Source organism: Thermobia domestica, chromosome 14 (genome assembly GCF_964235325.1).
Source record: "Thermobia domestica chromosome 14, izTheDome1.hap1.1, whole genome shotgun sequence".
Taxonomy (NCBI): domain Eukaryota; kingdom Metazoa; phylum Arthropoda; class Insecta; order Zygentoma; family Lepismatidae; genus Thermobia; species Thermobia domestica.
The window spans coordinates 179,965,549-179,989,934 of NC_137467.1; the positions used below are offsets into that span (position 1 = coordinate 179,965,549).

Sequence of the window (24,386 nt, forward strand, 5' to 3'; positions counted from 1 at the left end):
TAAGATTGAACCAACCAACGTGCAATTCGTTTTACCACGACTAATTGAGTCCGAAAACCTCTCATTTATAATCTATGCACAATCTCATGATTTCGTGTTATTTGTTTGATTTGTTTGTCAGTAATAAGAGAAAATATCATACATATCTTAGGGGGAAATTTGAGTGATTGCTAAAATTATACTATATTTTGTAATGCTATTTGAGTGGAACAGAAAACAAACTGTTCAAGACTAAGACGTATGTCAACCAAGGGATCTCATGCATGTGAAAATAATTTATATTGCAGAGTATAGTCTTCATGGACGGATATCGAGAACAATTAAGATAAAATAAATTTATTTTAAACCTAAAAATAAATGTTTTACAAAAACGACAACTATCAATTAAAATGAAACTCATACTTCAGTATACTCCCCATCAAGCTTTGTAGTATGAGACCAGCACGATCATAATAGTTTTTATGGTTCAGTTATGGTATAGTTTTAAGGACTTCGTTTAGTCATCATTTATCAAAAAAATATACTTTTTTGATAATACAACCACATTACGTTGAGCAATATTAAATGTTTGAGAGTATAGTATATTCTCATATGTTCGTTTTGAGAAAAACAACATCAATTTGGTGTTAAAAGTTTGCCGTTTATTAACATTAAATATAGGCTGATTTTATTTTCCTGAAACAGATTTTGTACTTACTTATGTATTATACGGGATGTTTTAGAAAAAAAACACAGACAATGTTTGGGAAGTGATTCCTGACATCAAGATAAGACAAAAATTATAGACCAAGCTGGGTGTACAAGTGCTTTCTTTCGCAGTTACAGGCTGCCGAAAATGTAAAAAAATGAACTTTAACAGTCCGTAGCTCCAAAACCATGGGATCTAACGTAGAGGGTCAAGATTTCACTCTGGAACTAGTAGGTGCCCTATCCAAACATGCAGTACTTCCGCATGAATTTTTTATAGACGTAGTTGGTGAGTACTTCAAATTATATGCCCGTAGCCAAATTTCCTCTATAAAAATTCTTGCGGATGTACCGCAGGACCATTAAAATTGTATATTTGCTTTGTACACAAACTAGTTCCTAAATGAAATCGTGATCCGACTACGACAGATTCCATAGTTTTCAAGTTATGGACTTTCAAATTTCATTTTTTTTTACGTTTTCGGCAGCCTGCTATTCGAAAGGAGGAATTTGTGCACCCAGGATGGACTATATTTTTTGTCTTATCTTGGTGTGACGATTACCTCCCAAACGTTGTCGGTGTTGTTTTGAAACACCTGTACATGTAAAAAGATTTAACAGCCTAACAATGACATACACCTTCTAATGTTGACGAACGCAAATTATATACTTGTAAGCAACATATATACTTAGAGTAATTATTGAAAACTGATATCTACATTAACCCTTCTATAATTTTCAATTGCGAACAATTAAATAGCATAATAAGATAAAACTAAATAAAAAACATTATAACATAAGTAATAATTAGCTTTGCATATGGAAAGCTTCAATGCATTTACATGAGATTAACTAACCTCGAGCATTTGGGAAGAATTGAGCAAAGGAAGAGAGACCATTGTCATGATTTTATGTCCTAATACAACCCATGCCATACTCAGAAATCTAATGCCATGAATACAACCCATTGTATCGCCTGATGATGAAGTAGAAAGAAGCCTCTTTCCATTGGAATAAATAGAGAAAGCACACAGATGGTTCTGTTTTCTCCCTGAAACAAACACAATGCTATAATGAATCAAAGGTATTTTCTATTGAATCAAAAACATTTATATTACTATCATTATTTAACAAAATATCTGAATATATAATAAAACCTACAGCATTATTATATATTATGATCTTATACATTTTAATTTATCAAATCAAAAATTTACTATTGTGAATATATGCAGGATAAACATGTATTGAAGAAGTAATGTCAAAATAACTTACTAGATGAAAGTATTTGATAAATATGGAATCAAGAATGTTTAGAAGAAATAATTTTAAAATATATATATATTCTAATATATATATTCTAAAATAAATAGAAAATTTATGCTTGTTTCGGAATGTTTAAAATTAATATGGGCTATATCAAGAAGTCAACTGTTTGTGTAATAAAATATTTTCTTCATTAACGTACCTTTAGATTTAGTCCCATGAACAAATGATATCCACAAGTCATACAAAGTGCTGATGACCAAAAATGCTCCAAAAACAATCAAAACTGATCTGAAAATAAGTATAGGTTGATGTTGCGTTACAGACATTATTTGTTTTGTTCCTAAATCTAGAAGTTTAGAACTTGATATTTTAGCAACTTCTACAGAGAGGATATCTGTTATGCAAATCAATAGTGCCAATCTGTTAAATGATAACTATCACAGAAAATGTCTGATTCTAATGATACTTGGTGTGTTGCTTCATTCTTCCTTCCAAAATGAACGTAATGTCCATGTTGTGCTTTTTCAAGGATAGAATGATAAAATCTGGAAAAATGCGTTTTATGTTCTTAGTTTTCAAATACACACATTTTTTTCTTAAATAGAAATTATTCAAAACATATTCAAATTTGATAAAATGTAGGGTTTTCTTATGGTAACTCATGATACTTACAGGTTATGATTGAATCCGTGAAGTATAAATGGGTGAAAGGGGATAAATTCTATGACCTTTTGAAATAATATATTGTAAAATAAATTTTGTAAACAACTTGGTTCAAAATTACTAGAATTTTTGTTCAATATATGTGTATTTTCCTTAATGTTTTCCAGTCGTCCCACTTTTGATTAGATCTTTTAAGAATGAATAGTTGTTTAAATTCCCTATCTTCAAAACAATACGTAATCTAATATCACTTTAATAACAAATAGATTTAATTTTTAAGTAATTTGGGGCATATCTTTTTTGAGAAACCTCAGTGAACGCCCAATGCGTTTGTTTATAACCAATGATGAATAAAAGAGTGGATTTATTCTGCGTGACGATAGGATACAACAAATATAGTGGAGTTTGATGGACCATTACATATTTATCGTAGGCTTGGCAAACATCTCTACTTGTCTTTAAAATCAATAGAGAATGAAGAAGTAAATTTATATATTTAATCTCCTAACCCCTGCCATGGTATAGAAGATATGTTCCACAACAGGTTGTCTAATGGTACTTGAAATACTTAAAATACTGATTATTTACTAAAATTTGTATTGACACTGGACATTATTATGTAATAGTGAGGAAAATTAAAGAAAATGGATATTGGTTTTAATACCTGCTCATGTTAATTATTTTAGCATCACTCCATCCTGGATTTGGAAATGACGTCAAAGAGCTCTCTCATAGACACTCTCTTCTGTTTAGGTGAGCTCTACTTATGTTTATGTACTGTACAACCTTTTTTACTTTGATTTACTTGTTATATCGTAAGTTTTTTTAAATAATCTCCTAATCTTTTTACCAAATGTAATATAAGTTTAATAAAACAAATCTAAGTATATACGAATTTCAGTGAACTAGATGAGAATAGAGTTACTGTCCGGGATGAGTAGAGAACAACACCGAAAGAGGTGAGCATTCTGGGAGCAATAAATTTCGGGTAACATTTTACTTTCTAGTTCTTTCTTTCTTTCTTTCTTTCTCTTTCTTTCTTTCTTCATTTTTGGTATTTGCCTCACCAATTTCTGTGCATACTTTTTATTAGAATGCTGAAAAAGACTGCCTATTTTAAGATTGCAAAATATCACAATACAGTCTTTGCGGCATTCACGATATTTGGTTTCTATTTCGTGGGGTAAACAGGACATTTATTTCTAACAGGACACTTGAAATATTAGAAATGTTCAAGCCAAACCCAACAGGTATTATATACAATACAGTTCATTAAAAATATTCGTTTTTGATTAAATATGTAGTTTAAATGTTTCATGAGCCTCTATCTACAAACCCTGCTGCTGGCAGTTGAAAACAGCCAGGAATATAGAAATTAGAAAGCCCCTTCTCGAGCCAATCATAAAAAATATTCCACGAACATTTAGTAGGAATTCTTCGATATTCTGTAATATAGTAAAATTGATAATGGCTGAGAAGTTGGAAATCTTGAATAATAATAATAATAATAATAATAATAATAATAATAATAATAATAATAATAATAATAATAATAATATATTTTGTTGTGGTTTATAATGCGTATCATCATTAGTAAAGCAGATGTGACTTTAAATTTTATCACAATACACTGTACTTCATATTAATTTACTATAATTCTTTATTCTCTTACATTAGGCTTTTAAAAGGTAAATACCAATATTAAATATATATGAAGAACTTACAGCATTCCCCAATCCTTAGGTTCGAAACTTTTCGATTCATTGCTGCTACATCCTCTAATTGTTACAGCGAAAGGAAGCCTGTTTTGCTGAAGAACAGAGTTCAGCTGTTGGCCAAGATCATTAGATGAACATGTGGACGGAATACAGAAAGACATCTGCAGACCAAGAAAAGCCACAGCCAGAATTTCTTGGTTGAAGCTTGCTAATCCATCCTGAAGCGGAATAGAAACGTTTTGTTTGAATGAATAATATATGAAAAACTAAAATTAATTCCAATATAAAGGTTAGACTTAAAAAGAGAAAAGTATTTTAATTTTCCGTAACTGCTTGCATATTGTAACGTTCAGACATTATCACTATATAAGCGTACTAGTTAAACAAAATTCATCTGATCTTGTTGAAAATTATGAAAATTTTCATGATTTTGACCGACTGTTAAAGCTTATGAAACATTATTGGAGGCTTGATTTTTTTGTTTCTTTGTAAGGTATATGTATAATAAAAAGTCAAACGAATGTCATTTTCTTCTGCAACTAGTCGTGACTTCCCCTATTATATTATTCTTGTATAAGGAAAACATACATATGTTACTATTTATCTAATTCTCTCAACATTTATTTACGAGGCGGATGAAATAGTACACAACAAAGAATTTTGTAACGAAATTACTTCTTGAAATAAATGTAGGTGAGCACGGTTTAATCTTTCTACAACCCGTGATTCCGTAAGCTCAAAATCTGAACACATCATACTACAAAAGAAGATTACTTGTAAAATGTTTGTCAACGTTAGTTAAGTCAGTATTCACTTCTATATACATTACGGTGTGCCTTATTTAGGGTAATTTCGTGTTGCGATACGCACACCAGATAAAAGTATTCTATGTGACCGTAAACACGCATTAGTGAAATAGCAGCTCCCTACGAGAACGTTAACCCGTGCTGACGTGACGACAAATTCATGAAATGGCGTTTCCACATTATAATATAATTTAGAGTGTTCAAAAGTGATAACGGAGAAACCAACAGAGACAGAGAAACAAAACTTTCCACGACACAACTAGAAAACAGAGGACACCTTCCTGTGTATTGACAAAACACCGGATCAACAGTCTTGCCAACGCAAGAGAAAGTTATATTTCTGTAAACCGAATGACCTAAATTGAATATCATCATTGGAACCAACAATGAAACTAAAGACAAAAGAGATTGTAAACGTAGATCAAAGTTGCAATCCTTTCGAGAAATATGGCGAAACATTGGAAAAACTGTGGAGTACGCAGCGTTGCTATCTTTGGATAACCTTACTTCTCAGCTTTAACAAGATACCGAATATCTCGGCCCGTACATGACTTATCGATTTCACATAAGCACGGTACTGCTTCTCATGTTCTACATCTTGTATTATATGTTTTAAACCATACTGCATTAGTGACATTTTCTGAGTTATTGTACCTTTTCCAAACTCACCTGTTCTCTTCCGTTGATGGCAACATTGTTCAATTGAACCTTTCAAACTTGGTGTCAGCGTAAACAGTTCTTGTCAATATTTAATTTAGTGAAAAATGTTAGTGAATTCAAAGGGAAATACAGCGAGAATGATTAAGAATTAAATATACACTAGTTCGACTACTGACTGAGGTGTGACATATGTATACTTTCAACTATTTCCACGTGAATCATGTGTGAGGTTTCAGTCTAGAACATTAAATGCAACTCTCTAAATGTTGTAGTTCTAACTATACTTGTATAAGTTACCTATACTGCTGTGTATGTTTTAAGGTACTGCAGATACTTTTTCAGTGACTTATTGAATGAACTTACCAACTTACTTTCATTAATATCCTGTCTTAATAACCATTAAACACTAAACGAAATATTTTATTTCATTCTTTTACACAAATTTTTCTTTCATTGAAAATGCAGAGATTTAAGAAACTCTACTATTTTCTTATCATGTTCCATGGACATTACATTATGGATATTAAAAAGCCTAATAAGCTTCAATATACCTTTGAAGTGTTCACTAGTTTATGACGAACTTCCTTCTATTACTAACCATGCTCTAAGTCACAAATAGAACTCCTTATGATTGGCAGACAGCGCGCTATCTACTGGAAAATTATTTTTAGAAAGATATGTAAAGTAATTTTATTTCACTCCCGATGGATCCTATCCAGAGGCAGTAGATTGTTTTTTTTTTTTTTTTTTTTGTAAGAAAGGTAGTATTTCAGAATTTTAAAGATCATTGGCCTGATATAGATACATATTACTGGCGGTCCTTCTGAAAGGAAATCATCCTGGAAAGTCATCTGTAAAGTCATGAAAAGTAAGACGCAAGTTACAAGTTATTGAGTTTGATACCAAAAGAAATTGTTATCCTCGAAATTAGACTACAAAAAGAAGTGATATCGAACAAAAAACATTCCTGTAAAAGAGCCAAGTACGAGTGGCCTTAAAAAGAATTGAAATCACAAAAATAGGCGCCAAGTTCTGGTGGACAACAGTTACAAACACTCACTGGCTCACTTCAAATTTAGATTTGAAACTTGGCTGTTGTCTGTATGGTTACCACTAGCTCACAATTATGTCAAACTACTTTATAATTTTCAACAGACAACATAGGCAAGTTTCAAATCTAAATTTGAAAGTGATTTCTTGAGTGTTTGTACCTGTTGTTCACCAGAACTTAGCGCCATCCTTTCATATAGCAACTTGCGCGGTCCTTCATTCATAGAGTTTCTAAGCAGGGGGTAGGGGGGTTCATTCTCGAGATTTAAAAAAAATCGCATCGTGTTCCAATGTTATTCTGACGACAGCAAAATTACTTATTCGACATTAGAGTAAAATTCTTCCCCATTTTTTTTATTCCCCCCAATCTTTTTCTCGATGGCACAACTTGCGCCATTCATCCCTCCTGTGGGCGGCCCTTCTCTCTTAAAATGAACCAACCTTTCCTTTCATACGGCTACTTGCGCGGTACTTCATTCATCGAGTATCGAACCAGGGGATACGGGGGTTCACCCCGGAAAATTTTTTAAAATTAGCTTTTCAAAACCGCGTTTTAATGCTATTCCGACAGTAAAATTGCTAGTTCGAAAGTAGAGTAAAATCCCCCCCCAAATTTTTTCTCAATGGCGCAGCTTGCGCTATACATCCCCCCTGTGGGCGTCCCTGCTGTGAAGGGTATAATGTTATCTGAAGAATTGATTGTTTCTGGAGTGGACTGTCAACTGACTTAGTGATTGAGCAGGTGCTGATGAAAAGTGTGAAGGGGCGAGGAGCCTTGACTCATGGACGAGGTATGATAGAACAATATAAAGCTCTGTGGGTTTTGTCAAGCCCTTTCTTTGCTCAAATGAATATATCTATGAATGAGATCACAAACACGAATCGTAATATCAGTGAGTTGCATGTGATAGAAGATGCAAACAAGCAAGAGACGGATCTAGCAGATGTTCAGAAAGTGGTGCATTTCTTGTCTCCCTTGAGAATGTATTTGACAAAGAAAAACCTTTGAGAAATATTGGTGCGGTGATGTGTGGCTGCGGACATTTCTGTCAATTCTGAATAAGAAGAAGAGATAGAAAATATTATTTTGAATGAGATGAAGGGAATCACAGTTTCTGCATTTACATTTAAGAAACTCAAGGAGGCTTGTACCATTAATGTTAAGCGTACTTTACATGAAAGAGATGATGCTGTTCATATTGACCACCAACTTTTGTTTCAACGCCTGTTGCTGTGTGCGCATTCTAACAATTTCGACTTGGATGAACTAATCACATATGAATTGTGCACTTTTTCAACATAACTTTTTGACAAGGAAGGCTTTGTACGTGAGACATCCAAATTACAACTGGCGCATCTTTTACGGAAATATTCACATTGTGAATCCCTCCTTCATGACAAAGTGTATTGAGTTCTTGATGGTGGTTCACTTTTACATGGCATTCCCTGGACACGAGAGACATTTTTCTGCAATATGATTAGTAGTTATATTGGGAAGAAATACAAGAATACAAATAGTTGTTTCTGATGGCTATAATCGTGAGGAACTTAACGCCAAAGGAACTGAAGTCTCAAACCCATCAACGTCGACTAAGAGCTGTAGTTGAACCCCCTGCAGCATTCTCACCAGAAACAAACATTGTGGTTTAAAAATGTGTTCCTAACTAATATTTAGAATAAACAAAAATTTCTTCAGTACCTTGCAGGAAGACTAAGATGTATCGGGTGCGATAGCATTAAAGCACAGGGTGATGCTGATGCGAAAATTGAAGAAAAAACAGCAATTGCTTCAGCAGAAAAGATGACTACAGTTGTAATTGGTGATGCTGCTTATTTGCTTGTTGAACTTATTCATTATGCTGTGAACATACCGTACAAAATTTTTATGTGTTCACATTCTAAGAGGATCTCAAAGGAAACTTTTGTGTAGGACGTAAAATGCATTAGAGAACAATTGGATAAAAACATTCTAACAAACATATGGTTTGCTCAATCACTGTCTGGCTGTGACACAGCTTCATGGCTGATTTCAGTTGGTAAAGATGACGTGATCACATTGGTAAAATATGAACATTTCAGGAAACTTGTTTCTGTATTTTTGAAGTCTACTAGTTCAAGAGAAGAAGTAATCACAGCTGGTGAGATAGCAATAGCCATGATAAATGAAAAAGAAAAGAAGACATTTTGAATGATGTTCGCTTTCAAATTTTCACTCAGAAAGTAAAAAAAAAAAAAAAAAAACCCTCAAGTGAAACCAGAGTCTTTACCACAAATTAATCGTGCATGGTCCTTTCACTGTAAAAAGGGTGTATAATCATGTCCGGTCTTGGATAGGAAATAATATAAACTCACTGCACTGGAGATAGCAAATAAAATAGAAATTGCTGGTTTTAGTAAAAGCATCTCAACTTCCAACGCCTACTTCCCTTCTTCGACTTATTAAATGCAGCTGTTCAACTACTTAAAGTGCAATTCTGCAGTATAGTTGCAAGAATCGGGGACTGTATTGCACTACAGTTTGCACGAATTGTCATGGTGACAGTTGTTTTAACTCACTATTCCCATACGGTAGTAAGTGATAATGATTCTGAGTGATAATGATTTTTCTATTTAAACTGCATTCTGGAAATGAAATAGTGCACTAAAATTGTTCAATTCGTATTAATAGACAATTTTACTTTCAATATTTCACTTATGGATCCTGTACTATTATTTTCTTTACAACTATACTGTAACTGGGAAAGTGTATCTTCATCTCATTGTTCTCTCTGTGAATTCTGATTATCACTCTTATCATATTCTATTGTGTAGCCAAGTTTTATGCATGCTAAGTGTGTATTTTTGCGCTGAAAACGAAGTTTCAAGTTGAGTTGATTTTGAATTTAACGTCCCTTTCAGCAACGAGACTATACAAAACGGGACCTACTGATTAATGTGAATCCGAACCAGATGCGCGCCGCCACGAAGATTCGAGTAGTAATGATCATGCGATCTGGGCAGATGTTTTGTTTTCATAAAATTAAATATTGCTTGAACAGGAGACGGTGATGATGAGAGATGACTGAAAATATTGGAATGAAGAAAGTGGGAGGGAACGGGAGAACCCCGAGAAAACCCACGAGCACGGTGTTTGTCCACCACAAAGTCCACACGGGATCGAACCAGGGACCCCAAGCACTGGAGGTGAACGCTCTACCACTGAGCCACCGCCCCCCAAATTTGCTGTTCAATACTACGCTATAGATATCAACGTAATGCAGCATGATCGACCCAGTAACTTTTAATATCCATTCTGAACAGAAGTCATTGATTCAAATGTCATTTACGTCTGGAAGGTAATCCAAAAGGAATGTAATATATATATATATATTACGCTGGTAAACAAAAAACAATTTCAATTTTACACCTGAAATAAACACTTCTGCAATTTACTTTTGACGAAATATTCAAACGCATGTTACCCCCATAAACAAATCGCAACAAATATCTGACCAAACCGACCAAAAATTAAGTACTATTGCTGAATTTCAAATTCAGAAACTATCAAAATAACTTTTGAATACTATATTTAAAAAATAGTTTTCCATTTTAATAAACAAAACTCATTTCAGAAACCTTAGCTCATAAGGTGATGTACAATGGTGTGTTTTCCGGCCTATCATTACCCTACATAGATCTCAGATACCTTACAATTGGTTGCAATTGTATAAATTACATTTAGAACATACAATTTGATTACCTTAACAACTGTGAAGAAAAACACATTCACAGGCTATCTGTTGCTAAGAAAATGCACAAACTTTCAAAAAACTGCTAAATTCCACTACGGCGGTCATTTTCCAATATGGCGGCATTATGGCAAATGTGGCATTGATAAACTTTATTCCATCGTTTTTATCACACCTTTTTTTCAATAAGAAAGAACAATCAGACTATCTGTTGCAATTTGTTTGCGGTTTGGTCAAAATTTGAATTATTTTTACCCGACTAAATCGGTTAGATATATATATATATGCACGCCTAGTCTATAGTAAATACACAGGTGTAGCTCATATAAATTTTAGCATTTGCTTTGCCATTGAATAAGAGGTCTGGTTACAGTTTTATGATCATTCGCCTTTTATATTACACTCAGGAGTAGAATTTCGTGAAATGTATGATAAATGCTTCCTTGTGATGTACGGATTCAGTTGTCCATACCGGATTCGATTGTATAAATGGAATAATTTGACTCCATCAATATTTAACTCCGCGCAACTACGCTGGTGTCAGCATCAGTGTGGCCCTGCCCACGCCAAGTGAACTTTGTGGTGGACAAACACCATGTGCGTGGGATTCCTCGGGGTTCTCCCGTTTCCTCCCACTTTCTTCATTCCATCATTTCATTCATTACTCGTCATCACCGTCTCCTTTAGCCTAACCGGCATATCCGTGGGACGTAAAACTCAAAGATTTCATTTCATTTTTTCAGTGTGGCCCACTTCGGATACTGTTTGCTTCATGATACCCACTCGGGTCGATCATGCTGCATTACGTTGATATCTACAGCGTAGTATTCAACAGCAAATTCGTATTAGTACCAATGTTTAACTATGCTGGAACTACTAAAGCATACTCAGGAAAGTATTATAATGTACTATTCCCAAAACTTATTTGTTTTCGCCCCATAAGACTTGGCACATCTCAACTTGTTTCCTTGTAGACTTATCATACATTATGTACTGTCTCAGTGCAGCAACATTAATGTTTCTACACTTACTCTGCACCATTTCGTTCTTTTTGCGTTCCACCTATATGAGAGATTATTAACATCTGTACAATTTACCTTATACACCTGGTTTCGTTAACATTTTTATCCAAATAATGATTCTCAAGAAGTTTTGAATATATGTTTGAAAGATAAAATACTTACATTTTGTAATATTTCTCGTAAATGCATCTTTCTTGCAGCACTGAGGTTAATGCCTAGAAACCTGGGATCACTTGAATTCTGAAATATTTCCCCCCAGTTCAATGAAATGGATACCATGCAATGTTGACCTTTGAACATAATGGAATGGGTTTCGTTATCTAAGGCTTCTACATTTACACATTCGTCATAACTCCCAAGGGATATATAATTCATATCCAGAAGTCCAGGATTTAGTTTCGAAGACGAATCCAACACTGAGGAAATATATAAAAAAAAGTTATTATAAATATTTATTAAAAGAAGATAGATTCCATTGCATGTACTAGTTGTACAATGTTAATAATAAAAAAAATTAACAATACATTGGAAGTTGCAAATGAACACTAGGAACACACGAGAAGAATGCACACTAACATATGCATACAAGATTAAACATAACAAAATATATCATAACATGCATTGTGTACCTTTGTAGCAATACAGAAAACATTATTTACAAAAACACATCCCACACACACAAAAATCGTAATGTTTGCAAATAGTTTGACTAGGTCCAAATTTAAATCAACCTGCATACATCGTCTTTTCTTAAGGAATTTGGAAATTTATGATTTTCGTACTAAATGCTAGTGTCTAGTTTGCCGGAAATCTTATGCATATGGTTTCGAAATTTTATGTGGTTCCGAATTTCAGAAGCATCATTTTCTACAGGTTCTATAACCTACTATACATTAATTCAATAGTTATTGTCATATGAGACAAAAACTCACATGGCAAACATTTGTGTGAGGCACTTTCAAAAATCAGCTTAGTAGAAGATTAATTTAAGATAAATCTTACTTTTGTAACAGTGTGTCAATTTGATGAATCAAAATACTTTCTGTCCATTTTGGAACGTTTTCAAATATCATATTACTTTTTGTGTTCATTAATTCGGTGAAATATTATGATATTTTGTTGTTCTATAATGAATGTAAAATTCTGTTAGATTAGTTTTGCTTCCATTATGATTAGGTAATTTTCCGTCACATTTCTAGTTACTTAAAGGTGAAACATTACACATGATTGAAACCTCCGTAAAATGATATAGATAATAACGAAACAAGAAAAACAGAAGTTCACAAATACATATTGTCACATTGGACACAGAGTAGATCTGACTGAAGAACTACTCTTGACCTTTTTTTTTTTTTTTTTTTTTTTGCACAAAGTCGACCCTACTTCGTCTACATAATGTTATTTTTGACCATGTTCTGTCGCTAGTCATTTCAACGAATATGACTGGAGCATCGAGTAGTAGCAAATCGTCTACACCGAAAAAGTTTTATTCAGACACAAAAACAATAGCATTCTTCTGAAAGAAAATGATAGTGTACAAAACCCTACAAACTATTGAGTTCTACAAGATTTTCTATTACCTGAAGCTGTAAACACGTTCCTTAGGAAGAATAACGACAGAAAGTGGTCAATAATAAATGTGTGTAGAGAAATTGAGGTTGAGTCCAACTCGTGGTAATAAAACAATGGCTAAGAATAGTTATCCAGGGACATCTACTTTGCATTCAATGAGCTAATATGCACAAGAAACTATAGAACACGACAAATACTTAGTAATAACCGCTTGACAGTTCCTTTAACATTAATGTAAAACAATAATAAAAAATTTATGACACATTTTAAAAGAATACTTACTTCTTTGAGCCCACAACTCACTGAAAATTGAACTTAAAACTAGTTGGCTGTGCTTCTGGCAAGTTTCATCTATGGCTCTCACCGGTAGAGCCAATTGAACTATTTGGGGAGGAATATTGCTTTGCAATTCCTGCATCAACTGACTCATTTCTCTTACATTCAAATAATCTGTCCATGTTTCGTCCCTGATTAATTTATGTTTTTCCCTTGTATCATCAAGTAAACTTTTAGTAACATCGGCTGTCACTGTGGTTACAATAAATATAAATACAAATATATTGTTCTTCATGCTGACGAAAACTGTGAATTAAACTTCTGCTACTAATGAATGGTTTAAACTACTTCCAACCTTCGAGTATATATAGATGCACAATGATTTATCATTTACAATCATTTAGATATCTCTGATTACTGAGATTATGGGACTCAAATCTTTGCCGCGATTTCCGAAGAATAAATTATTACGTCACAAAGTTCCTCTTATCATCTCCGTCAATCTAGAGTGAAAAACTGGAAATGAGGGATCAAGGTACACATAACACATGTGGATAAGTTTTGTTTTCATTTATATCTTCATTGATAAAAACTTTTCTGTAATAGTTCGCACTACTAGTGATAAGAACAACACTTCATTCAGATATTTAAAAGTGAAAGTCATATTTTCTTTTAATGAAGTGACGCAACGACTTATTTTTATCTTATATTAACTGAAGTGACAGATCTTCCTTTAGGAGATAAAAGTACCCTTTACAGGACGGTTAGGGATTTCAAGAAATGCGTAGATCATTACGTTGGCAGCCCTAATACATCTTCTAATTGTCACAGGGACATAACTTATCCTTCGCTGCAGGGGTTATGCAACACAAATTTTAACAAGCTAACGTTTGTGTTGCCGTTAAAAAAGTATAAGGAGAAGAAGTGTTTGTAAAAAAATGAGAATTTTTGTTTTTAGAAATTTATGAGAAGCTACCAACACTGTTACTTGCCGTACACATGAAATATTATTTCACGTGTACATAAGACATTGGATACAATCGTGTAAAAAGGTAAAAGACGAAAGTTCAATACCAAGTGAGGAAACATTCCCACGTGTTTCCTACGAGTATCATTCTGTCATATTTTTAAAAATATTTTGATAAACCCTGACGCCTCTAATTCGCACAGATATAAGCCATACCTAATTGGAAAATTTATGACACACAGATTCCAATGAAGTAACTTTTGTGCCCCCGTGCCCAACTCGTAAAAGAAGAAGAAGATGAAATTTTTTTAAAAAAATCTAGAAGTTGACAATACTGTTGTTTGTAGTGCGCAAGAATGACCATACACAGGGTATTATTAGTTAATATTTTCATTTGTCTTTATTGATACGACTTGCTTTGCTTGTAGCTCCTGTTGGGGAAAATTTCCGTCCCCCAAACACTGAGGGGGAGATTGAACTAAAACATACAACTTTTCCCTGTACCCTTCCACTGCTGGACCTCCGATGTGTTTGAAATTGACACAGTTGGAACGTTTCGTCCTTCCTAATAAGATAGACACCCAAATTATCTCTATAGGTTAATTGGGAGTGGAGCAAAGGAGGTTTGAACTTTTGGCTCAGCTCCTGAGCCGTTCGTCTGTAAAGAAACACATTTAGAACTCTATGTTTCGCTGAAGAAATGTTGTTGGTGTTCTTTCAAATTATTTGAGCGACTTAACCTTGATAAAATGAAAAATTGCAAATATAACTTTAGTGTTTACTCACATACATAGATGTTTGTGAGAGGGTTCACGTCATGAAATCATACTTACCACATAACTTTTTAAAAACTTATCTTTGAAAAATAATATGTTTATATAAGAGGATTTATCAGAAAATTTGAGATAGGCCATCCTTTGATTGGTTTCCAAAATCTCTGGATCCTTTGAAAAATCTTATGAAATTTTAGCTTATAATAAAACTGTTTCATGGGCATTACAAGATAAAGGAGACTCGAAGTTAAAACCTTTCAAATTAAAATATCTGTAGTCGTTACATAGTTTCTACATTTTACTCTTCTTTTTATAAACTGTCTCTTGTCTTTAAGTCTTAATAAACAAAAATGAAATGAAATCTTTAAATTTTAAGTCAAACGGTTATGCCGATTAGGCTAAAGGAGACGGTAATGATAAGTGAATGAAATGGTGGAATGAAAACTGTGGGAGGAAAAGGAAGAGCCCCGAGAAAACCCACGCATGCGGTTTTTTGCACCAAAAAACTCACTTGGCACGAGCTGGGATCGAACCAAGAACCCCATGCACCAGAGGTTGAACACTCTACTGCTGAGCTACCATGGCCCCCAAATCTTAAAAAATAATACAATGAACCACGGAAATTGAACCTAATGTGGTCTAAGAAGTGATGAGTTAACCAAAAATTGCGAGTTTTACGAAGTAAGTAGTGAACTATTGACAACCACTGTCGCACAAACTGTGAGTCTCAGGATTTTAATCTTCGTTGAGGAAGATAGTATGGACAATTAACGTGTACTATATTAACATATTGTTTATATATAAACAACATTCGTGTCCTGATATATGCGTAATTGAGTTTTTGAATTTCCATTGATGAAATTATATGTAAATCACTGATCCTGACTCTTAATATTTTACTAGATGTTTGTTTTCGTTTCTCTCGTTCAACATGTTCACCCACAGAGATGATTTAGCTTAACACAACACTTGCATGCCTGGATGTAATCTCAGAAACTATACTCAGAACGTACTGAAAGTTTAACGTACAATAGTTCACGCTTATACATTCAGACAAGTTCGCTAATGTCTAGGAACAATAGAAATGAATGTGAGTAGTGATTAGTAGAGTCTACATGACTTATTCCAGGAGCTCTGTTACCAAGACTTGAATGGGGTAGATTTGCAATTGCCATCAAAGAACAAAGCCGTTGGCAAAATTCGTTACACAGTTCCGATAATTTTTGCCACAAATAAAAAGGGACACACACACACACAAAACGAAAACATAGAAGCCGCAACAAATCGTTAAGCGGAACGACAAAACATGAGGACAAACATACGCAATGTATAGGAAATATGTTTACATTAAGTCAGTAATTAAATTATAACTATACTGCTTGCACATTGCATGCAATGTTAACAATTAACAATCTAGCTATGAATAGAAAATCATCTTATATCAAATATAATGTTGTGTTTAATGAAGACATTTACAAATTAAAGAAATGCATTAATCATCGAGTTGTACGTAATGTCAGGATATCGAGATTATAAAGTTTCATTCACCAGGAAATAGTAAAATATTAATTTTATTCGTTTATTTTCTTTTTGTGTCTGGATTTTACTGTCAGGTTAGTGTGGTAGAACCATCGACGTGAACACAGCAGAGATCGAAGGATTTTAACAATAGTAGTTTATATTATTAAGCACGTTGTTGAGCTGGAACATTTCTATTGATTCATTATTGAGAATTTAATGGAAAAGTCATCAGTGAGACCAACAGTCCCTGCCATGTTTCTTTATATTCTTAATAGTGATGAGCAAGTGCAAGACCAAGACCAAAACCCAATCTTTGTCTTGGTCTTGCACTGGAACCCTTGGTCTTGGTCTTGGTCTTGCACACCCAGTTTTGGTCTTGGTCTTGGTCTTGCTTGCAAGAGTCATGCAAGTCTTGCTTCTAAGAAAGCTTATGCTTTTCATAGGTAAATTTTACTCTGGATATAAGGGATAATATATTCTACAATGCGCCAATAGTAACAGAAATACAGTGTATGTTTCTAAATGTAATACTGTATAATTTACCTTCGTGCACGTATGATGATAGTGTACAACATAGGCGATGATCTTTATTTTTTTCAATGATTGCCCACACTTCACTACTTATCACAACGTTTCGTAATCTTTTTATATGTTTTTTAACGGATCCAACATTCCACCGAGTCACAAACTGGGGATGCGAATTCGTCCTAGAAGCGACAGTTCTATTAGGGACAGGAGCTATCTGTCCTATGAGCAACCGATTCGTTCACATTGAGATGAGAAAGATGATATGATTCTCTCTCGTGAAATATGTTTGCCTCTGGCGTTATTGGCGTCCGAACAACATTACTATGATAAATGTACGTGCCAGTGATACTGTTCGTCAAATATATTTAACTCTACTCTGAGTGCAAATAAAACGTATCTTAATTTTGAGTTTGATTTGACAAAACATATCAAATAACTTAACGAGAGAACAAGGATATTTCCATGAAAAGTATTTCCCTATGTAATTAATTATTGAAAACCTAATTGTAATACCCACTTTCTTCAAAAGCACTGCTTTCTGTACTTAATTTAATTCAAATCTAACTACTCATTAAGCAACGCAAAATATTTTATTTTGGAAAACTTAAATGTGTAACAGTTTCGACAACTATCCACTTTTTAGGCTTCCTAAGACTATGAATAAAATGAGAAAAAAATTTCAATAAAAAAAAGATAGCTTTTGAGATCCCTCACATCCGATTGGCTATTCCCAACCAACCCCACCAAATACAATGCAGTACACTCTAATCAACCCAAAAAGTAAACAAATCCTTTAAATTATCTTTCCCTTTTGTTGTAAGCCAGCAAAACGTATACTAATTGCTTAGTTCGCCTTCTCCCTTGTTTTGATTTATTCATTAAAGCTTGTCGTATAGTAATCTTCATATAATCCCTTATAGCAAGATGAACTGTTAAATCCTGAGAGAGATTTGTAACTTGTGTAAGAATTTCTTTGGATACACCATGTTTTTGAAATGAGGCCTCTAGGAACGTAAATTTTTCATACTATATTCTGTTAGGTTCTAAATCACACTAGCGTGAAAGAAGTTAAAGAAGAGGGACAATCTTCTTCTATTATCTTGGTATGAACGAATGGGTGACTCATAGACCAGTTAACAGGTCGAATCGGTCGCTCATAGGACAGTTAACAGTTCCTGTCGCTTATAAGACTGTCGCAAGTAGGATGACACCCTTCCTACCACCGAAACGCATGAAAGAAAATCAAGACGACACAGATTACTGAAATATCATGAATTGCAAAATTGTTGTTACATTCTAAAGGCGTCAGATTTTTTAAAAGCTACAATTAGCTAAGCTTTGTATTGAAAAAACTTCCAATTGAACATTGAGATGTTCTTTGACTAATTCCAATATGTACTCTATAGGGCAGAAACATGTACACTACGCAAAAGCGGTGGAAAATTGGAGACAATAGAAACGCGAGGGAATTAGCTGGGTTGAACGGAAAACGAATGAGAAGATGTTAGAAACAGCAGCAGTAGGAAAGAAAAAAGAATTTTAGATGTAATTATGAGAAGGAAGAGGAACTGGTTGTGACATTGGCTAAGAAGGAGCCGTTTATGAGAGACGTGCTAGAGATATAGTGGAAGGAAAGAGAGGGAGGGAGTGAAGGAGACTCTAGTTGAAGGAAGGTATTAAAACAAACAATGCTACGTCAAAAGAAAGAGCCTAGCTGAGGTCCACCGTACATCGAAGCTTCTCACTTGCAGTAAGTAACTTGCCAATAATGGGAGAAAACTATGATGATGATGGTGATGATATGTTTATCAATATTGGCCAACAAGAGACAAAACTCTAAAATAACAATGACTATAATCACGACTATTATTATTTTATAGTAATTTGAGTGAAGACTGAAAACTACTCAACTGTCTATTTTTTTTTTTTTTTTTTTTTTTTTTTTTTGTTGCGTAAACTCAATTTCTATAAATACTTTTGACCTACTGTATATTAGAAATACAAAATAACGGATTAAACTCCAAGTTATTTTAAAGAACTGTACAAAATCACACTCATTTGTGCATATCGATTATTTATTGTTGAATAATGTTATATCGCTCAATCCTCGATGTGTTATATACCTAAGAAGGCTAGAAGTTATATTGTTAAATAACTATTCAACGTATGAACATCCGCCCATGAAATCAAACTTGCAGTCAGATACACTAAGTTTTTGTCAATGTCATGAAAATGTTATTTCGATATTAATTTCATGAACACACATTAAAAATTTCCAATGCATACTTGAGCCTCGGTGCCAAAGACCATACCCGTGTAGTCGGCACCTATGGTGTACGGAATTAACGATCTTCAATACTATGAGTACAAAATACTCGTACATTTCTCTTTAGTTTGCAAGAAGAACACCACTATGTTTACTAATATATTTAAATATCTAGTTTAACGTCCCATGATTTTGCACCGAGGCTAAGGGAGATGTTAATGATGAGAAATGAATGCAATGGTGGAATGAAGAAAGTAGGAGGGAAAGGGAAAACCGCGAGAAAACCCACGTACAGGTGTTTGTCCACCAACAAAGCTAACATTGCGCAACCTGGGATCGAACCAGATACCCCATGGACCCGAGGTTAATGCTTTACTACTAAGCCGATACTTGTGCAAGACTCTTGCGCAAGAGTCTTGGTTTTGGTCTTGGTCTCGCAGGCATAGTCTTGGTCTTGGTCTTGGTCTTGTACCCGTTGGTCTTGGTCTTAGTCTTGCATCGTGATTCCTGGTCTTGGTCTTGTCTTGGTCTTGCATGCAAGACTCTTGCAAAAACTGCAAGACCAACACTCTTGCGCTCATTACTATGCTTAGACATTCAAAAAGTTTGTTACTTTTTAGCATTTAGTAAACGAAAAGAGTAAAATTTGAGAAACTGAAAAAAAAAAAAAACACAAAGCCTCTTTCGCTAAAACTAAGATGGATGTTTCTGTTAATAAGCAAGACACACTTGAAGTTGAGAAGATTTTAAAATTATATTTAGGGTTGAATAAGATTGAAATTCCAATTCCAAACATGCAATTTTGCAGACTAGAAAGAGATATAACGAGGACCTTGCAGATGACATGATGGATAGACATTGAGGATATGTCACCATTCTTGACTCAATACAGTTTACATAGTTAAATCATTCGATATCATAGTTTGTTCTTTGAGTTGACATTTTTACTTTATTATTAAGCTAGCAAACATCCCATGGTTTGCTGTGAAGAATATTTTGCGCCATTCTGCACTGTTCATATAGAATTCATATGAACTTGTGAATGGAGGGTGAGTATGTGATGAGCGGAGGACGTATGCAAAGGAAATGGTGGAATTATAATCCTGAAGGCTATATCCCACACATGTAAGCAAATGAGATTAAACTAATTGGACCCTGCATATACTCACAAGCTAAAGGCCAAATAATTTAAAATCAGTCGGTAGAGCTAAGTTAATTAAATGCAAAATTTAGAAAAAGTTACTTTAACGATGAGATTCTTATTTTTAGGGTCCTACGCAGTTTTAACGCAAGACCTGAGATAGGAAATTACTCACAAAACAAATAAAATATGCAAAGCAGATTCATGGGGTTTTCCAAATCATAGCATCCGGAGTGAAAAGAAACATGTTACAGTGAAATGTTTACACATACCTTTCGCTGCTCTGAGGTGGATGGGAAAGGACACTCTCCAAGTAAGCTGCTGAATCCTTTTAATATGAATCCTGGATCGCAAAATTGTATAACACACTGTACACATCACTCGCAAGAGAGAAAGAAAAAAAAATATTTTAAAATTTAAATTTCAACACTGATATACTCTCATGAGCTCAGATCTGGCTTACTTTACGTTAATTTCACCGTTCGTGCTCGCGTTACTTTAAATCTTCACTCGCATCTTCTTCATTGTTGAATCTCTGCTACTTCCTACGGTTCTTCGACCACTTCCGGTCCTGAAGATCTCTGTGTTGTCTCCGGGAATTTTGGAGTAGATCAGATTTCCCTCTCCTCCTGGATCTCTGGATCACTGGCGATAGACGATCCTCTGCATCTGGTCCTCTGTTCTCTCTTTCTCTATCTGGGACTGCAGGGGACGGTTGTCAACACCCTGGATGTTGATACCTGATCATGTTGCAGCCACACGTTGATTGGAGCGTCTTACGGCGATTCATTGGTCGCACGAAAAAGTTTCGCTCTGAATTAAACACACAAATTAAATAGCCATAGAGCACTGAATTATGATTATATATTCATGTTATACTACTATTTACAAGTGGTGACGATGCCGTCCTTCGCCTAGCATAGTTCGTATAAAGCTATTTGGCTCAGTTCTTCGTACACGACGAGACGTAAAAGAAACGGTCATCAAAGTTCGTCACACGGACAACTTCATGACAGATTTACAAAATAAGGTTCACTTTCACTAAAAGCAAGTAATGTCACTCGCGAACTAAGTTTCGCGAACTTTTCCGATTGTTGAAATAATTCGAGCGTCTAATTAAAACATGCTCGATGTGACCTTATCCACGACTATAAAATCACTGACCGCTCAAACAGTTCGGGCGTCGAACTAGCACAAGCTCGATGTGAGCTTAACCGCCGCTATAGGAAGACTGACCTCGAGTCTCTCACCCGCGTTGTTTTTAAAACAAACACAAGTTCATTGTCTCTCGGAGACTCGCACTCGTCGCAACCATTTTCCAAGCACTTGAAAAATAGGGGTGCAAGGTTTTCACCCTCTTGAACACATTGCTTGGTTACCTACATTCTGCCTATATTAGCAATTTCACTTACTTTTTAGAATGTCTCTGTTCACTCGTTTCAAATTACTGTAAGTGTTTATGTTCGTCGTACAGAGCATTAACAGAGCTTTAAATTGATATATGTGACTTTATAACACACAATAGATTCATGTAAGAAATCTTACTGGAAACACAAACATTATTGCAATTATGCGTCCACCTACACTTGCATGACAGTTCCTGTCTTTTACTCCCATCTGGTGGCAGGTTTCCAAACTTCCACCTGTATGACTGAGGGGTTGTTGTAGTAAATACAGTTATTTCGCAAAAGTTTATAGTTTTTTAAATGTTTATCAGTTTACTCAGATTGAAATACAGAAACTACATATGTTGAATATTTTGTATGTAGCCTCTGGCTGTCATACCTTAGAAACCTTATAAAAAGGATAAATAATGTGGCGAGCATACTTCTTGCTCCTCAGGTTCGTCTGCGGTGATTAAAAAAAAAAAAAGACTTTAGTATGTGTTCTGCAGACATGTAAATTTGCAGAACCGTCAACCATTCTCTGGACCTACATTGGTACAAGCCATTACTACTTTATTACAACATATCAACGCTCTAATATTAAAATAGATATTGAAACATCCAGAAAGTTTACTGTACATAATATAAACAAGGTGTTATAGCAGAAGCTGATGACAACGAATACAAGGGTGACATCTATCGTGAGTATCCTGCAGAATTCATCGACCGCCAGGGTGACTGCTAAAATTTTGAATTTCAGAGGCTCACTACGCCAACCTGAAATTCGTTGAGGGAAGCCAAGTTCAAGCGATGTAGGGCGCTAGAAAGGGGAGGAGTTAGAAACGTTTACACTCTATTGTATCCGACGATTCATATGGACACGTGAAAATTTCCTGAGTTTGGGAGACAATGTCTTTTCCCGACTTTGCGTCTACTGTACGCAGAGTGTCCTTCTCAAATACAAGGCACTGCAACTGTTACCCGATCTCTTTCATTCTATTCTTGAGTTCATCTCTGTTCCTATATCTGGAAACGAGATGGTAACAGTGCGCTGCTAAAAGCATACAAGGTTGCTCACACAAAGGCAGAGCGTCGTAGTTCGCTTTCTTCTTGTTTTTTTTTTCTGTTCCGCTGTCTCTGCGAAACTCAAATTTTAACGTCTTTTATGTTCCTTCAACTCCCCATAATCCAATATTTTCTGGCTTTCAATTAATCTATGCAGTCAATCTTTATACGAAAACGATGAATTGATGTCACAATACACAATTAATAAACCACAAAACAATATTTACATACGAACATAAACTAATTAATTCAGCTTCTGTATAATTACATATATTACATTAAATCAAATAAAAATAAAACTAATTAAATCGCTAATTATTCATGTATGCAAAGCAAAAATTTGGTATGCAAATTATATATATTATAAATACTAAATTTGAATCCCTCGTATGAGTAATTTACTGACTTATCCCACGTTGTTTTATTTCCTTCCTGGTCATACGTGGAAAAGAAACCTTTCCTGGTGAACGCAATAATAATAATAATAATAATAATAATAATAATAATAATAATAATAATAATAATAATAATAATAATAATAATAATAATATGCAAGTTTTAAAGCACAAATTGTGTCTTCATATTTCCAACATTGATTCACTTTACTTTATATTTTTCTCGGTACGATGTTGGGTATGTCTGACAGTGTAAGTCCTAAAAGTGAATTATTGTAACCTAAATTTACAAACTTTTTATCGTTATTCTTACAACATGCTTAGGACACTTGCTTTTGGCTTGGTTTGATTTCTAGTGGAAGCTTATGTAATTCAAATCCCAAATTAAACGGTATATCCACGTCTTATGTCCCATTTATGCTGAACTGAACGGAGAGCTCCTAATCAACTAACAAACAGTTAGTTCTTAAGGGGGGAAATGTTTCAATATGACGGATATACCCATTCATAAATCTCAGTGGGCAAGAAAATAATATGCTTCAATGTAATTCTTTATATTTGTCGAGACAAACGAGATGATTGTAAACCTTTTAATTCTGTCGTTTTGTTAAATATGGCGCTCAATAAAGTCATATCCTAATCAAGGTTCCCATTCTGACAGAAGCAAGATGATAGAATACATTACATAGCTAATGGGATACAACCTAAAATTATAATTCATAATAAACTTTATTTTTTAAAATTTTAATATTTGAATATGTGACATATATCAATTCATAAAGCATTTTGAGTTGAAAAAAATGAAATACTTAGGAACAAGAATATTAGGAATTATCCAAAAATAGATCAAAAGACTCCGATCTTCGCCAATGATAGATTTTGGGTCAGGGGCCA

The 24,386-nt window shown here is 34.3% G+C and overlaps 1 protein-coding gene across 1 annotated transcript in view; it reads right to left on the minus strand.

Annotated features, from left to right (window-relative positions):
• LOC145670493 (nose resistant to fluoxetine protein 6-like) overlaps positions 1-22,157 on the minus strand; it is a 45,681-nt gene extending 23,524 nt beyond the window's left edge. The window contains exons 1-5 of the mRNA XM_081739220.1: positions 20,920-22,157; positions 11,766-12,019; positions 4,344-4,555; positions 2,156-2,244; positions 1,545-1,738 (exon numbers count right to left, since the gene is read on the minus strand). Coding sequence (XP_081595346.1) covers positions 1,545-1,738; positions 2,156-2,244; positions 4,344-4,555; positions 11,766-12,019; positions 20,920-21,025 — 855 coding nt within the window. The 5' untranslated portion in view covers positions 21,026-22,157. The remainder of the gene's footprint in view (positions 1-1,544; positions 1,739-2,155; positions 2,245-4,343; positions 4,556-11,765; positions 12,020-20,919) is intronic.
• Positions 22,158-24,386: the final 2,229 nt, after the last annotated feature.